Genomic DNA, 18,374 nt, shown 5'->3' on the forward strand with positions numbered 1-18,374 from the left:
GCCTGAGCGTTTCGAGAGTGGAAAGTTCCCTGCTGTAGCGCCAGCCAGGTGTGCCACAACCCCCGCTCCAGCCACGCATAGGAAACTACAAGTCCCATCATGCCACGCGTCGCCTTCCTCCGGGAGCCGAGGCCCGAGCGCCGCAGTCTCCCCGAGGTTCTAGGGCCGCCGGGGTCGCTTTGAATTCTGGGAGTTGTAGTGTTGGGGCGGGGGGCGGCTCCTTGAGCAAGTGACGTCTGGCCCGCCCTTCCGGGAGCACGGCGCAGAGTCGCTCCTCTTCATCGCGAGACGAGCCGGATTTCAAATTGGCCAATCAGAACCTTGCTATGGCTCGAACTGGCCAATAGCAGGGCGAGGGCGCGGGAAATTTAAATCCCGCCTGGAGCGGCCTAGGGTAGTGGCAGCGTGTTCGCAGGCTCGGAGCGGCGCTGTGGCAGCAGGGCGGCTGGGGCGCTGAGTCCGCGGCGGCGGTGTGGAGCGGGGAGGAGGGTGCGCTGGTCTCTCGGAGGGGCTCCGTCGGCGGTAGGGTAGCCCCCTCCTTCTGGGGCTCCGCGGTGCGCACAGCTGCGCGGAGGGAGGCTGACAGGGTCGGTGCTTCCTGCAGCGGGCTGCGTGCTGTGGCTGAAGCGAAGCCAGCCCTCCTGCAGCGGGTCACCTCGGGGCCGGCCAAGGCAAAGGCCGGCCTCGTTACCTACGCAGCTGCTACTGCATGTTGCTAACCCCGAGGGCACGGCAAGGCTACTTGCAGGGGCCTTCTTGGGGCTATTCTAATCAGAGATTGGAGGAGGGGGGCTTGCCTATGTGGCATAGGCTTGAATAGTCAAATGCTCAAAATAGTATTTAAAATGTGTATATATGCTGCCTGTAGGGAAGAAGGCCTGTCTTATTCCTAGAAACAAAGACTCTGATAATGTTTGTAGACTGGAGTGTCTAAGAGGACATGTGTGTCTACTGCTTTTGCCATAATGCTGTTGCTGTGATAACTGTTGGCTTTTGAAAAAACAACTGTTATATTACTATTGTCTTTCCTTAATTCAGAAGAATTCATCTAATACAGACAGGTGTCTTCTGTTTCTAAATACTGGTCTAAGTTGTGAACTTTAAACCTTTGTGCAGTAAACTCTTAAGGGTTTATCCTATGCTCTGTTTTCAGATTAGTTTCTTTTATCTTCTCTTGAAGCCTGACTAATAAACAAGATGTCTACTAATGAGAATACTAATGCAGCAGCTCGCTTGAACAGATTCAAGAACAAGGGAAAAGATACCACAGTGAGTATCTTGATGCAATGAATATTCTGGGTTGCCATTGTCTCTCTAAATGTGCTTTGTACTTGTAAAAGCTGTGAACTGATGAATGTATATCCTCCAGGAAATGAGAAGGCGGCGTATTGAAGTCAACGTAGAGCTGAGAAAGGCTAAGAAAGATGACCAGATGCTTAAAAGAAGAAATGTTAGCACTTTACCAGATGATGCTACTTCCCCCCTTCAGGAAAACAGGAATAATCAAGTAAGTAGGACCCCAACTCCAGTGGCCCATATTGTAGATCCTTCCTCAAGATGTTTGTAAATGCTTGCAATACTTATTTTTTTTCCTTGCAAGTATCGCCTCTTAAAAGGTACTTTAGGCAGTTTTGTTTAAGCCTAATGTATTATTGGTGTGAAGAACTTCAAAAATGCTTTCAGCAGTTAAAATAATGTAGCTAAAGCTATAGCTGATGAGGGTTTGGAGACTGCAAAGAGGATGGGTGGGGGGTTGTTCTTTCTCCCTCCCTCTCCCTCTCTCTCCAAACAACTGATTGTTTTGTTAAATGGCAGTCTTCCTGTAGTATTGTATAGAGGGCCTCTATGGTTATAAAACCACCTGTATCTTCCAACAAAGTCTAAATGTAACTCTTCCTTGTACAGGTTTCAGCACACTGGTCAGTTGAAGAAATAGTCAAAGGAGTTAATAGTAATAACACAGAGCTTCAGCTACAGGCTACTCAAGCTGCCAGGTAAGGTGTTTAAAGGGAACTGATTCACTTAAGCAGAGACTTAGAATTCGCTAATCTTCTTACCTTACCCAGTTACTGACCTGCACATGACAGCAACTATGGCTCTCCTTATTAAACTGTATTTCAATAAAGGCCTGAATCAAACTTAAATGCAATGTTTTGGTAAGCTTTTGGTCTTCTGCATAGTTTTGACAAAACTGTGGGCTATGGATATTCAAGGAGCCCTGAACAATTCAGCAGGAAGTAGTAATTGACTTCAGATGGTTTTGAGGTGGCAAAATAAACAATAGTCCTTCTCAGAGTTGTAGAATAATATACTTTATTCTGATAAAAGGGAATCATTATCTTGTGTCCACATTTATGATATTTTATTGTAGTGATCTGCCTTGAAATAAAGTACACAGGCAAGTGACTGGAAGTATGCTGAATTGTAATTCTCCTCTGGAAAGCCTGTATGTTGCTGCAGTGTTGCTTCTGGCAGTCATTACCCTACTGTCTGCTGGAAAAACCTCTTGTAGTTCAAATAAAGCAGACCTACAAGAGTCATAGTATATTTCAGAAGCTGAACAGAACCTCTAAGTGAAGACATGCCAGAAGCAATGTTAATAAGAGGTTTCAGGTGCTAGTGTTGAGCTTGTCTGTAGTTTGGCTGAGTTTCCTCCTCACATCTTGTTGCTTTGCCTTCTCTGAATGTCTTGAAGTCACTTTTGTTTTTCAAATGAGTCTCTTGATGGAATTTGTTGTGCATATCTCTGCAGGTGAAAATAATGCTTCCTGTTTGTCTTTCTCTTTAGGAAACTCCTCTCAAGAGAGAAGCAGCCCCCCATAGATAGTATAATTCGAGCTGGTTTAATTCCAAAGTTTGTCTCCTTCTTGGGCAGAGCAGACTGTAGTCCTATTCAGTTTGAATCTGCTTGGGCGCTTACCAACATTGCGTCTGGCACATCAGAACAAACAAAGGCAGTAGTAGATGGTGGGGCTATTCCAGCCTTTATTTCACTGCTGGCCTCTCCACATACTCACATCAGTGAACAGGCTGTGTGGGCTTTAGGAAACATTGCAGGTATGTCAATATGCTGCACAACTTCATTTCTGTCCTATTCTGTTAACTGAAATAGGAAAACATTGATGTCGTGTAGTATGCTGGGCTCTCTGGGACCTCCTGCCCTAATACTTTGCAAGCATAAACATGCTCTACGGTGTACAGTTATGCTATGGACAATGCTTGATCTTTGGATGTGGTATCTGATATAACTTCTCACAACAACTGACAACCTATGTATTTTATTACATTGCTCTCTTAGCAGCAGCTCGATTTAGTCTTAATGCAGCTACATGGCCATGCTACAATACAGGGCTCTTCTCATACCTTAATTGTCTTTTTGTGATGTAAGAACTGAGTTCTGCCCTGCTGTTAGACTAGAAGGGGAAGGGAAGGAAGCAGATGACTCACTGGTATGTTTGACTAATATTCCTTGCTTATAAGGAACAACTACTTTGAAAATATTGGTGTACTAGTGTTTCACATGCACCTTCCAGGACCACTTGATCTAACAGTGTTGAATCCTGTCTCCCCTTTGGAGAAAGGGGAGGGGAGCACCCTAGTCAGTATAGCTACTATATCGCATTTGCTGGAGTGTAATTTTTTTTTTAAGGGGGCTGTGCTTCATAGTGTAATGTGATAGTGAGTCTCTGGAGAAAATAACCCCAATTAAACAAAAGGCACTTTTTTATTTCTTAAAACCTCTAAAGATAAGCTTTAAACTTAAATATAACTTAAAGTGGTAAAATAATTAATTAAAGAATGTTCTGAAATTCTGCTGCATTAGAATGTAGAACTCCCATTATCCAACCAATGGCTATAACACATTCTAAAAGCTATATAGAAATATACACTGGTTACCTCTCTTTTCCAGTATAAATTAAATAAAGCTCACTAGTCTGGTTAGAGACCAGTTGTCATAGTTGTCATATGACTTAATCATGGCAGTAGTCCTTTTGTCCTTTTATTTCTTTGCGTCTGTTCTTATCTAGCCTTTTTTTCAACAGTGGTGGCTCTCTTAATCTGACATGAAATGACTTCCTGTGCATACATTCGTCAAGAACTGCTTGTAATATGTGGGTTTTTACTTTGTTTGTTTGTTTGTTTGTTTTCTAGGGGATGGCTCTACCTATAGAGATCTGGTTATTAAATTTGGTGCAATTGAGCCATTGCTGACTCTACTAGCTGTTCCTGATCTCTCTTCTTTGGCTGTAAGTGTGCAATATGAATAAAATCACAAACATGCTCAGTAATAACTGAGCAAAAAGCTAAAGTAACCAAGTAGTTACTAACCATCTACTTCAACTCTTGCAGTCTGGATATTTACGCAATGTTACCTGGACCCTCTCAAACCTGTGTCGTAATAAGAACCCTGCACCACCCATAGAAGCTATTGAGCAGATTCTTCCAACCCTGGTTCGACTCTTGCACCATGATGATCATGAGGTGTTAGCAGACACATGCTGGGCACTCTCCTACTTAACAGATGGTTCTAATGACAGAATAGAAGTTGTGGTGAAAACAGGGCTTGTACCACAACTTGTGAAACTCCTGGGATGTAGTGAACTGCCAATAGTGGTAAGCAAGCAGGCATGCAGGCTGCTGTTACTTGACCCAAATAATAAATTAAACTTAAGTTAGACTAGTGTCTGTATAACTGAATAGTTCTTTTCATACAGAAATGTGATGGTTGCTCCAGGTTTTGCATAGATTTATTAAAAAAAAAAAAAAAAAAAAAAAAAACTTGAAGACAACTGCCCCAGCTGGGGCATAGTCTGTTGCTCTTAATGACTGTCAAACTTCTTTGCATAATCAATGAATTTAACACACAGGCCAGCACAATAGTAGAACTTCTTTAAAGTCTGTCTCTTAACTCTAGTTCTAGAGTTTGGATTTCCAGCTGTAGTGTTTAGATATGGGGGCTGTGCAAGGTATAATGTAATTATTGTATAATTATCTTAGTGTTTAAGAAACTGATTTCTTAAGCTCTAAAGCTGACAGCTGTTTGCAGATTGTCCTCGGAAGGTACGCGTTATTCACATGTTTAATGCATATGTGGGTAATGCTTACTTCCTGGCCTTTAAAGCTTTTTGGTGGAAAAAACATGCTGTTAACTGGGAAGGCTAGAGCAAAGAAGCAGTGTTCTGTGCAAATATGACTTAGATGACACTGTTCTCTAAACACTACTCTCCTATTTATTTCAGACTCCTTCATTAAGAGCCATAGGAAATATTGTCACTGGTACTGATGAGCAGACACAGATTGTTATTGATTCAGGAGCATTAAGTGTTTTTCCAAGTCTGCTTTCTCATCATAAAAACAACATTCAGAAAGAAGCAGCATGGACAATGTCCAACATCACTGCTGGACGTCAGGACCAGATTCAGCGAGTTGTAGATCATGGCCTTGTTCCTTATCTCATTGGTATTCTGCGGAAGGTAAACAAAAACTGTCTGCTATATTGAGTTTTGCCATTACCATTACTGTCTCTGTTCAAATACCCTGTTCTTACCTTCACAGGGAGATTTCAAGTCTCAAAAGGAAGCTGTGTGGGCTGTGACTAACTACACAAGCGGAGGAACAATTGACCAGATTGTGTATCTTGTTCAGGCGGGTGTTGTCGAACCTCTACTGAATCTCCTCTCGGCTAAAGACAGCAAAACTGTGCTAGTTATCTTGGATGCTGTTGCCAATATCTTCTTGGTATGTGAATACAATATACCTCATTGTAGTCTGAGTTGTTGCTAATGGCTCTCCTGGTACTTAGTGCCTATGCAAAACAGCAAAAGTCTCATTTCTCACTTAAGAGACAGGAGGGAGAATAAAACGCTTTCTGTCTCAATCTGTACCTGAACCAGAGGTCCTGCTTCTTGGAAGAGTCAATGAAAAGTGCTGGGCTTGCTGGAATTATGAGTATACAGTTTTCTGAAACTAGATCTCCAACTTTTTTTTTTTTTTTTTTTTTTTTGCCTTAAACAGAGTTTAAGGCAACAGACTCAGTAGTAACCTCTGGAAAGAGGATATTTCATATTTGTCTCTTGTAGGCTGCTGAGAAGATTAATGAGACTGAAAAACTCTGTCTCATGATTGAAGAGTGTGGAGGTCTGGACAAGATTGAAGCTCTCCAATCGCATGAAAATGAAGAAGTATATAAAGCCTCATCCAGCATCATTGAGAAGTACTTCTCAGCAGAAGTAAGTGGCTACTGGAAAGTATTTATTTTTACTCCATTTTGCATGCTAGTATAGTTGACTGCATGGTTGAAATGTTATTGCTCTTTCAGACCTCTTCTCTTCTCTCTTCTTCCTAGGAGGAGGAAGACCAAAATGTTGTACCAGCATCTACTGCTGCTAGCTACACTTTCCAAATCCATGGCCGTACTCCAGACACTTTCAACTTCTAGATCTCGTACACACTGCAACCACCTACAAGTTGTTTGGTACCCAAATGACTGCCATTTCTATATATGTCTTAATATCTTCTCTTGCTTTTTACTGTTTTTCCTTTGTGACCTGTAGCACTTTGTCCAACTGAAACATACTTGAACAGTTCAAAACTGTACATACAATGTGAATTTCTAACTGTAAACATCATTCTTTCTGACATACTTGTAAATACTCAATCTGTTCTTCCGACTCTTGCTGTCCCCCTCAGGGATAAGAATGCAAAGGGATAACAGTGCTCTCTAAGCATGAGCCACTGCTCTGTGTAACCTCTTCGTAACCTATTACACTCTACATAACCTATTACAGCAATCAGTACACTGAGTAGGCTTTTAAAGGGGATTTATGGTTAAAGTTCAATAAAGTGGTATCAATACATCAAACTGAACTGTGTCAGTTGCTCTCTTAAAAGGAAACACATGAAAATATAATTAAAGTGTACTATGGTATGAGTGCAGGTCTAATTAAAGAGATTCAATTCTGAAGCTGGTGGATTTAAAATGGGTTCATCATCATTCCAGGCTCTTGACTCCTGTGCACTGATTTTCATGTGTATTGGCATACTATTATGGCAGAACAAGTGAAATGCTGCTTCTCTGTAGGTATCTTGCATACACTTGCATATCTATATATTTTCTCTGAAGGTTTTGACTGTTATAGTACTAATTAACTGCAAGTAAAGGTCTAAAGGAGGGCAAGTATTGTCTGCTACTTCTGAATATTTACAAGAATACCAACTCATTATTCAATTTTTCTATCAGCTTGTGTGTGCCTTTCTTTTAAGAAAGGTGTGGCTAACCCTAGTTTTATGGAGCCATATGCTTTGTGTGCAGGTGGACACTTAAGACAACATGCAAGAGGTGACCAGATTAATTTTGGTCAGTATGTTCAGGTAGAGCTTAGGAAATACTCTAGAGGAAGCAACTGTTCAGGAGTAAAAATGAAGCCCTCAGTCTGGGAGTGTGGCCAGCTGTAGTTCTACTTTCTAACTTTTAGGGGAGAAACCTCTAGGACTGAGCTCTAACTTTTCCAGTTAATTATCAATGTTTGAGTAACCATGATCCATTCAGGTTTTTTGAGGTTCTTTAGTTCTTATGTAGATGCTATTTCTAAACTTAGGTTGCCTTTAGACAATATTAAGTTACATGAAAATAACCTGTTAAATGACTTAGACCCATTGTCAAGTTACAAGAAAAGATTACTAACTTGGTAGATAGTCCCACACTGTAGTAGCAGAAGTTAGTGTACTACTGCCTACTTCACACTTGCTTGGGAAAATGCCTTCCCTAGCTGGAGGTTGGTGATCTACATGGACTTCTGCAGGCTTTCTTTGTGTAAACGCTGTTTCAAGTATATTGTTTCTTAATACTTTGAGCTAATGGAGCTGGATACTGGCTGTGCAAAGTTAGGGAACCAAGCTTGCAAAGCATACATAATTTAGTTTTTTTTTCTTTTTTTTTTTTAATGCTTATAACCATGTGATTTATAGGTAACTTCTATTAGTATTGATAAAATTTGAGCAAGTGACTTAAACTTTATGTACTGGATGGTAATAGGTAATACTTTTTTTTTCTTTGTGTATACATTCACATTTAATCCTGTAGTTAGTGGCAATGATTCACCTCCTGTAGCAATCACTTATGTGGCAATATTGGATCAGAAAATAAATCCAGCATGAGCATAATTCTACTGGGCTGTCTTTAAGCTATTTACAAGTTTTCTCCAATCCAGCTTAGCCATCACCACAGAAACATTATGTTGCTGTAATGATAGATCAATGTGGTGTTGCAAATTCAACCTTTTGCAAGATACGATCCTATAAACTCAAAGCACTTTAAACAATCAGTTTTATCTCTTTGTGATGTTGATTGTGTCAGTTCTTTAATGCTTTCTATTTAGCTCGAAATGAAGCTCTACAGCAAATAATAAGCTTTGTCTCTTGAGGAATTAATTCCTCAAGAAATACAATAGGATGATTACACTACCTATTGGCCAGATTAATCAATGCTTCAGGGTTAGCAACCCTCTGTTTCTGTCTGATCTTGAGGCATAGCGGCTTGCTGCTAAATAAGGGGTGAGACAAATATGGCCAAGGCGTGTTCTTAATCTGGCTCCTTTCGGTACTAATGAGTAAGACTACAGACAGCCCTGAGCACCTGCAGAAAAGCTGCAGGCAGAGACACAGGTTAGGCAGTGTCAGACTGGAGCAGAAGACAGGTCTAATGCTGCTGATACTGCAGTGTCCTTGTGACCTGATTCTGCTGTTCCTTGTCTTGGTACCTGGAGAAAGAACCATCTGCCTTGTAATGCCAGAGCCTTCAGTTTCTTGAAAAGAACCAAGCAGTTTCCATGCCTCAGCAGTGGTGAAGCCCTGTGTGTCCTCTACTTCCTTGTCAAAGCTCCAGCCTGAAAACAGCAACAGCACTAACAAAGCTGTGGTTCCCTGCAAGGGTCTGTAGAGAATTGGAGGGAAAAAAAACATATAAATGTAATCATAGAAGTCAGCTTCTATAACTTAACTCAGTTACAATATGTGCAGTATACTATATGGATTTATAAGGATAATGGCACAAGGACTTGTGAAACTACAGGGTAATTTGTTTTTTGAACTCGATAAAATACTGCATCTTCCAGTAGAGGGTGCTACAGACAACCTAATGATCTCTCTGCTTAAGAGGTTGATACAGAGTTTCCAGGGTGGGAGCATGCAGGTATGATATCTATTGTCCTATTAAGAAAATACTGTAAGAGCCAGTGGAGTACCTCCTGTAATTACAGGAAATAACTATGTGCTAATTCCTGAGTATTTAACTCAAATATTACGTATAAGATATAATCCTTAAAGTGTTGAGGTATTATTACTTTAAATGTACCATTCCTTATTTTAATTTTTTAGTATGTGTTTAACTTCTAGTCTTCTCAGTACATTGGATAGTATTAGCTCTACTTCCCTGAAGCGCTTATTTCAGAACAATCTAATATATTAAGTTAATAATAGAACACTGCAAATTCTTCTCTAGATGCCTGACAGCTCACTGCCTTAATAATTAACTTTCTGAGGATCAAGACTTCACTTTTATCTAAGAAAAATATATTCAGCCTATCCACAAATGAGCATTGGCAATATGCGTTTCCACGAGCAATGATCTACAGTGGTTATGAGTAAGTGACTGGGGTGAGTCACTACCTTATTCTGAGAAAATGCAAACTATTTCTGAGGCTAGGTTCACAGCTGCTCAAACTAGACTATATCTTTAGCTTAAATTGATGAAAACAAAAGGAGAGGGAAGAACCGGTATCACTCCCAGTTCCTGACTGTAGTTGTCCAGCCAGACTCAAGAACTAGCCTTCTTTATTCAGTAAATGCCTAATTCAGGATAAAAGCTAGTATAAATGACTGGTAGCTTATAAGCTAGTCTGCAGACTCCTCTGTGTTGAGAACTATAATAAGACCCCTGCTGACATCAACTGGCTTGGAATGCAGTTGTTGTTAATGCTGTTTTATCTGTGGAGTGATGGTAAGACTTTAAAGTCCCAGTAAACGTAACCATCTCTGAAGTTCTGATGGTAGGAAATGCTGCCCTTGTGACTTCTACTTGCTGTTTCCTAAGATGTTAGGCTCCAAAAGAAGAATAGAGGTTTTAGAGTTGTTCAATAGCATGTCCATTTACTCTCCACTAAAGGAAGAACTGTTTAAACTGTGGAGTAGCTAGAAGTAAAGTGGTCAAAATAACAGAACTCTTTGTGATTGCCCCATGAGTTAGTTTGTGAAATAGCTGCTTCCTGCTACTCCATATAGAATGACTTAAATTACACAGAACTTAGTGTATCACTGGAAAGGAACAGTTCTAGGTTCACAGGAGAAGGAATTCACTTCACAAGCCTTTCCTGTTTCTACATTCCTTCTGCAGCAAAGGAAACTGAGGCAAGAACATTATCCACAGATGTCCAGAGTAGCTGATAGAATTAACCTGGAACCCAGGAATCCTGATGTCTGCTTTTCTAGTTAATCTCTAAGACCTCTGGTTGAGATTATCCTTCTGCTGAATACAGAGTTATCTCGGGAGCATAGGCTTTCATCTGTAATACGGTACAGTATAATGGTTTGAAATAGGACTAAACACTGGGAATGTATGCAGTTGGGGAGATATTGTGTTATTCAAAACAAGTAATTAATGAAGATTAATGATGTCTACTGATATTTGGCCAAGAGAGGACTTAAAAACATGGTTAATGTTTTCTTATTATCTGGTCTGTATTTAGACACTCAACTTACCTTCATGGCAATAGAGGGTAGGAGGGGGGAAAGGCTAAGATAATTAGGCAAGCCCTCCTGCTGGATTTGGGGTAGTGTATACCTAACCCTGCTGCAAACTTCAGACAAAAATACATTCACAAGAGCACTCCAAGCTACAACTGCGTAAAGCTGTCCATTGTGTTTGGAACATTTCCTTCCTCTCTGATCCATAGCATGGTGCTAACACAAGTCAGGCAGAGACTTAGTATGTAGACAGCTAAGAATTTGTTTGTCATGTGTTCCATAGCACTTCATATGGAATAAGGGTCACTGAATTCCAGTCCTGTTTCTGACTGCAGAGCACTGTCTGTCTCAGACTGGCTCCAGGAAATGGACACTCTTCCGCAGAAGCCAGAAGATTTCGTGGAAGAGCCATGGCCTGTTTCCAGGTTGGAGTTCACCCACTGCCCAGGGGAGCATCATTAGATTGGGGAGTAAAACAGATTTAAAGGGATGGAGAAAAGAGGAAAAAAATAAGAACCATCAGTTTTTTTCCCAGTCCTGTTTTGTTAAGCTGAACTTGTGTAACCACATTAAAATGTTGTGCTAATCATTCAAATAAAACAATAGGACAAATCCAGAAGTGATGTAGGAATCATACATCTGGAAGGGAGTTTAGTCGACTGACGCTAATAGCAAAATCAATGGCACTGATTTCACTAGGGGAAGGTGCTGGATTGCACCCACAAGTTCAATGAAAGAGGCAGTATAGTGAAGTGTCCTACTTAATTTCGTATCTTTCTCAGTTTGCATTGCAATGTGAAATGAAAACCATGGGACGAGCTTTTGAAAGTGTGACCGTTACTGATAATAATGGTAGAAGGCTGCCTCATTTGTTCTCTATAACAGATTGGATTGTACACAGGTTCACAGTGGTAGAATAGTTGTAATAGCAGGAGTATATAATTATGTTCTGTGTGCACATGGAAGATTGGATGTATGGAGTTATCAGAAAATCTTATCAGAAAATCTTGAAAAATCTCCAAAGCACATTTCTATTAGCCAGATTGCTTCATTTTTACCCACTATATGAAACAGATGTAAAAATAGCTCTTTCATCAGTGAATTGCTACATGTATTTGGGCTGTAGAGGTTCATTTCTGTTCAAAGCAATATTATGAAATCATTTGCAGAATGTGGTTGTTAATCAGAAGCAGCAATTTAATATCCATCTCCTCTCTCCCCTCAACTCCCCTTCCCAATTCTGAGCAGGAAATGACACTTGGACTGAACTCAGCATTCTGAATTTCTGGATAGACTCTCTAGGAATGAGGAGGGACTTGAATTCTCTCCATATGTCATTTCCTTTCCCCTAATGGCTAAAAAAATAACATTATTGTAGTCCATATAACTTACAATAAAGAGAATATTAACATATAGAAATATAAGGGGGATGGTGGTGGCAGGGTGGACATTCACATTCCATTTTGAAAAAACTGCTTGGCAAAATTTGACTTGATTTAAGCAGGAATCTTTCTTTTCTGTATAGGAAAATTCTATATATTTCCTGAAACTGAAGCTATTACCCCATCTGTAGTTAAGGGCATATCAACACCTGCAGACTGTGGCCAGACATGGATTAGAAAAGGAAAACAGTAACTAGAGAAGGAATGGTACCAACTGTGCAAGATTTAAATTACATTGGAAAGGAAAAACAGAGGTATTTGAGAAAGAATGACAGTGAGGATCTAATAATTTCCAATAAAAAACATTTTAATAGCAAATAAATAATCCTAGAAGTTAGTTATGAAAGAAATTGGATCCAGTCCATTCCCGCAAACAGTTTTTGTCCAGACTATGTCTAAAAAAAATTTGTCCATTATAACCAATAGCATATGCAAATACTTTAAGCTGCTGAAAAATACAAATTTTGATCTACTATATTGCACAGTGGATTTGTAGCTGTCAACAGAATTTAGTGTGCCATAGTTCCAAACAACAAAAAATCAAGAATAAATATAAAAAATATTCTAACTAAACAGAAAGCTTACTTTCTCGTAGCTAACCAACTGTGGACTAGACTTAAATCAGAACATAATGTATTTCCACCAATATATTCCAAATGTTTGTTCTATTTGTAGCACCAAATTGTGCAAGGCACTTTACAGAACAAATGAGAAGCAATATTTGCTCAAAAAGCAGAATTCTGTACTTAGTGAATTGAATACAGGTAAATATAGGGGCTACATGTACCTGCTTCCAGGATAATTACATTTGATCACAGGACTAAGACTTCATATTTTTCATTAGACATACTGTTTAACCAGATATATTGCTGCTGTATTCTACTATTTATTTATTTATATATATATATATAATTTTTTTCCTTCTATGTTTTAGAGGATTTCAAGAGTAGAATAAAAGAATGATTCAAGGAGATAACTATCTTAAATCTGCATGTCCATCAATAAAGTGATTTGAAAGGGTGATTCTGTTAGAGGAAAGCATAAAAGAAGCCAGTACAGATTTGGAGATGTAGTTGGTAATTCTTCAGTTCAAAAAATGTTAGTGGGATGGTGGGGATGGATGGACTGAGGATTGTGTTTATTAAATACAATCATACCATAAGAATGATTTTATTTATAGATACAGTTTTCATGTAACATATTTATAAGTGCCTACAAACCTGTTAATGTGATACAAAGAGAAGAGGATATACCTCTGTGCTTCAGAAGCTGGTTAGCCTGGGTTCTTTCCAGTAATTCACAAAACTGCATGGGTATATGTACTTGCGCACATTTCAGGTCAACTCATTTTGCATCTTAGTTATTTCCCTTTTGCAGAAGATAATCCTGTGGGGGTTAAGGCTTTGTCACCTATTGTTTGTCTTTGAGCCCTGCAGAGTCAAAGTCCTGTACATAAGATTGCTGTAATTTGATAATTCTTCTGGAATTAAGCTGAAATCTCTGGAAGTAATTTTGTGAGACGTGAAAAACTTCCACTCACTTGAAGAGACAGAAAATCAGAACTACAAGGTGAGGGCTCTTTAGCTTAAATGGTTTACTCAGCTCCAAGATGCTTTATTTCTTGGTAGAAGACTCTGTCACCAACCTCATTACCTATCCATATCAGTATTTGCCTCCAGTAGCCACAGTCCCCACAATAGATTGGTATGAGATAAATTGGCCCTCTTAAAAAATCTCATCTTAACCCCTGACATTTATGGAATTCTGTAAAGCCAGAAACATGAGGGTTTAATCCCTGAATATCTAGATAAGTAACAAAGACCAGTAAGAACAAGTTAATTATGCCAAAGTATTAAGGCTTATCAGGTCATGTTCTAGAATTCCTTGGGAATCAGGAAAGCATCTCTGCTTTCCTTGGCTGCATAGATGGAAGGTGCATCATAGAACATTTTTTACTTCTTCCAAAGCATTAAATACTGGCTGCAGCCCAAGCAGGATGCTAACTAGGCAGGCCAAGAGATTGATTTGACATGGCAGCTACCTTCCAATGTATCATTGTTGATAAACAGTGTCTAAGGGGTGGCTTTATAGCAGCAGGATTGAGTCAGTTTTTGGCATCAATGTCAGTGGCACCCTGCTCTCAGCATCAGCATAATTAAGACTTGGAGAGACTTACAGTACAGGCGATCTTACAGCTCATCTTTTGCAGACAATAGAATTATTATTTCAAATTGATGCTGGGCAATGGGGGAATAGGAAAGATTGGAGAAGACTTGCTATTTCCATAGTAGCTAAATAATATAGCTTGGTTGAAAGCAGTGCTGTATGTCAAGTCTTTTAAATGGTTGTTTGGCGTGACAGTCTTTCTGATAACACTTCATTTGTCTAAGCTGCATACTACTGGGACAAATACACACTGTGTCAAATTGAATCAGACAATATCTGGAAACAGATGTTATAGTACAGTAGTAAAGTAAATTCTTGATACATGTCACTCAGAGGACACTGTTTCTAACTGTCTTACTTGAAGATATTAGTTTTTTTATGGACATGTTTATATCAGCCAAGTAAATCTTCTAAGAATGAGATTCTACAATTGCTTCATTCACAGTGCAATACAAGAAAGGCCTATGGGGTAGTTACATGATAGAACATGCAGTTCTCCAGGAAATCTTAGTAATTTTCAGTAACACTTAAAAACTGAAACTATACTCTGCCCACTCTGCTGGACTGTTAAAAATGCTATGCAAAATCTGTGACTGGGTCATGAGTTGTGGGATGCTGCTCACACAACAACAGAGAACAGCGCTGACTCGAGCTGGGGAGCAGGGCTGGGACTGGAACACTGGTGTAAAGAAGAATAAAATAAATTTGATTACCAGTTATTTGTCCAAATGCCAGGACATACTTTCTCACTTTTTATGAATGATAGATTTACTTCTTTCAGAAATTGAATTTTAGCCTCCAGGCAGTAATAAAATGCAGTGTACTGCATCTACTTATTCTTCATCAATGCCTATCTACTCTTTAAAATCTGCCTCCTCTTCTTCTAAAGTCACTTCAGGATAGTGCTGCTCTGCAGGACATAATGAGGAAATAACATGGCTAAAGCGCATGGAATATCTGTGCATCAGTTACTAATCTATTCTGGATGGATGGACTTAGAAGTTATCTTAGTGACTAACCACTGGAAAATCCTGTGATATGGGAGCTCTCTTTTTTTTTTTTTTTTTTTTTTTTTTTTTTTTTTTGTAGCCACAGCTGCAGTCATTTCCCTTCAGAGACGCATCATTTCCCCAAGACACATCCTGTCTCAGAGGGCTATGGTGTCTGCTGCTCCAAGCTTCTGTCCCCTTTTTCAGTAGCCGACACATGGGTGGAGATTTCCTTCCTAGTTTCTTCTCCTGAAAAGCTTCATCGTGCTCTCTAGCCTGAGAAATGGATTGAATCTTGACCTCTTGCATAAACATTGTCTCTGCATGCCAAAGGGAGTCTTAGTGAGAACCAGAGTGTCTGTCTAGACATGTTTCTTCATTGTATAACTTGGATAGGTGTCTCCCATTGCTGGGTTAACTCTCTCTGTCTCTGAATAGTAACAACGTCAGACCTAAACCAAGTATTTGGGCATGTGCATCCAAATGCCTTAATGTAGTCACTGAGTTCACCATACTCCCAGCATCTAAAACAGTGCTCCAACCAGGCAATTTTCATAGTCAGCAAAGGAAAACAAGAAATCTTGTACAAAATTAAAGTCTCTCTTCCTGTTTTTCTCTTCTTGAAATGTAGAAGCACTTTATATATGACTTCAGTAGGTGAGTTTGATGCTTTTTTACAGAGTAGCAGCAGGGAAGATAACAAAAAGAACCTCACAAAGGACAGAATTCCATACGGAGAGAGGACAAAAATTTGATGGATCCGCATGAATTTAGGAAGTATCTTTGCTATAGTAAGAGCTTATGAAAGGTTTGAAGAAGGATTAAAATAAAAGCCTGTGCCAAAAACGAGGAGAATAATACCCTTTGCAGTCAAATATGTTGATGGAGTAGGCTGAGGTTGAGTGAGACTGCAAGAGATCAGCATTCTAGGTGGCATCAAGAAGTCATGATCTGTGGAAATTAGTGAGGCAGAAAAAGATTCTGCAAGCTGAGTAAGGACAGCAAAACCAAGGCATCTTTTGTTTCATTATCTTTCAGACAGTGAAGCAATACATAGTTGTGCTCCAAGCTCATCATCTTTTACTTCTGCGACTCTTATAGTGCTTGTAACAGCCACAGTCCAGTCACTTTTGCTCACTGATCTCTGAGTATTTCATCACAGTAAGCATTTTGCCTATATTTAAAAGAAACATCTTGCTGTTGCCATTGCTCCTTTGGGAAATAGCTTGTTCAGATTCCAATTTTATGAAATGGGAATCTGAGTTTTATATTGTAGGCTTAGCATTATTAATGACTAGATTTTATTGAGTAGTGTATTGTGTCAACCCAGGTATGGCCTACTTGGTATTAAGCACTGTATTAACATGATAAGAGAGAGTCCCTGCTTTGAAGACCCTTGCTGTTTGTCATGGAAATTGGCTTGGGACAGAGAGAACATGCTAGTTTAGAATACAGCATGATGGCAGGAAACACACTAAGACTCTCTTTTTTAATGATGTTTTGCATAGAGGTAAACAGGAATGTTTTGAAAGTGAATTAGTTAATCAGGCAAAATCAGAAATGCACAGGGAACATTGATAGTATAAATGTTCATTATGTCTTATAATTCTTTTTTTTTTCCTATTTTGTTGCCAGCATGGACAGAACTTCACTGAAAAAGAAAAATATTGACATGATAAGAATGGGATCAGAGATTTGGGTAAATATTTCAATTTGATTTCTCTTCAAATCAAATTGGACCTGATGATAAACAAATCCTAACAGGCTTGCAAAGGTGTATACTGCTAAAAAAATTTTCTTCTCAGAACTAGACTGTTGTGGCAGCAGAAGTAGGCATTTAGCATTAACATTTGCAAATACAATGGAAATATAGAGAAAAAAAGAACATACAGGTATAATTCTCTTCTGATTAACTCTGATTTTAACTCTATGATCTCTAGTGGTGGTGTTTCTAAATCACACCAGGATAGGCTATGGGAAATTGGGTAAAGAAAGACTAGTAGGAAGAAATAAAACACAGACAATTTTAAGTAACTCATTTTTTTTAATTGCGAATACCGTTTTAGCCTTTTAATTTACTCACAAAAGCTTAACAATTGGGTCAGGACTCTTGCTTTCCTGATATCATCACAGAAACTAGGGAAGAATGTGGTATAACACTAGCCAGCTCTCATTACTGCTAAAGGAATGTGGTGTGATTAAACCTCTATACAGAAAGAAATGGAATGTAATTCTTACATGTTCATGTGCTTTGAACACATACCACATGCTGAGGAATGAGCTTCCAATATATTCTTCTGTTTCTAAAGATGGGGAGGACCTTACCTCAAAAAAAATGACTACAAATACCCTCTTCTGAAAACGAGCACTATTTGGTTAAAGACATTTGTTCGCATTTTTCAGTGTCCAAAACCTCTAAATCCTTTGAGAAATATCTGAATGTGAAGCCTTCTTTTTCTGCCTATTGGGAAACTCAAGAATCAAAGCCCTTTTTTATACAGCCATGGAACAAAAGAAGTTTTTGTAGTTCTACAGATTTTGTTCAAAAGTTTTACTAACATGATACAAACTATTAAATTATTTTGTCTTTGTGGAGTCTTCCACAGCCCTGCTAGAGTCCTGAACACGGTTGAGCTTACTCCCTTTATAAACATTTCCTGTAACCCTTGAGACTGTGTCTCAGTTGCTAACTTCTGGCTGCAGATGACTCGGTGGAACTCCCTCCTGAGCCCAACAGTGAGGCTGTCATCCAAAAAGTGAGCTATGGGGTGATGCAAGGCACTCCCTTCCCTCCAGATCTGAGCTAGCTACCTCATCTTGAAAGGATTTGTTGCTCAATGATATCAGCCTAGAGTGAAACACGGATCACTTGTCAGCAGTTAATGATGATATTTACTTGCTTACCTCACAAGATCAGCGCTATAAAGCGTGAAACCTCTTCTCACCCTGGAAATGGCAATACACAAAATATAACATAAAATGCTTGGCTTATAAAACCCAAAGCAGGATCACTGAGATATCTGTTACCTTAATGTGA

General features: G+C 39.3%; 1 protein-coding gene across 1 annotated transcript; it reads left to right on the forward strand.

The window, feature by feature from the left end:
- Positions 1 to 1,197: 1,197 nt before the first annotated feature.
- KPNA2 (karyopherin subunit alpha 2) lies at positions 1,198 to 6,839 on the forward strand. The gene is made up of 10 exons (XM_062591563.1): positions 1,198 to 1,269; positions 1,370 to 1,507; positions 1,906 to 1,994; positions 2,789 to 3,057; positions 4,153 to 4,247; positions 4,351 to 4,614; positions 5,241 to 5,474; positions 5,557 to 5,739; positions 6,081 to 6,230; positions 6,347 to 6,839. The coding sequence occupies exons 1-10, from the start codon at positions 1,198 to 1,200 to the stop codon at positions 6,437 to 6,439; spliced, it is 1,587 nt and encodes a 528-aa protein (XP_062447547.1). The 3' UTR covers positions 6,440 to 6,839.
- Positions 6,840 to 18,374: the final 11,535 nt, after the last annotated feature.

This window comes from Rhea pennata, chromosome 19, assembly GCF_028389875.1.
Source record: "Rhea pennata isolate bPtePen1 chromosome 19, bPtePen1.pri, whole genome shotgun sequence".
In the NCBI taxonomy this organism is placed as follows: Eukaryota; Metazoa; Chordata; class Aves; order Rheiformes; family Rheidae; genus Rhea; species Rhea pennata.

Excerpts from the sequence above, each read along its gene's own strand:
- KPNA2 (XM_062591563.1), top strand. The coding sequence starts at position 1,198 with ATGTCTACTAATGAGAATACTAATGCAGCAGCTCGCTTGAACAGATTC. Across the intron at positions 3,058-4,152 it reads GGCTTTAGGAAACATTGCAG|GGGATGGCTCTACCTATAGA; the intron begins GTATGTCAATAT and ends TTTGTTTTCTAG. Across the intron at positions 4,615-5,240 it reads GTAGTGAACTGCCAATAGTG|ACTCCTTCATTAAGAGCCAT; the intron begins GTAAGCAAGCAG and ends TATTTATTTCAG.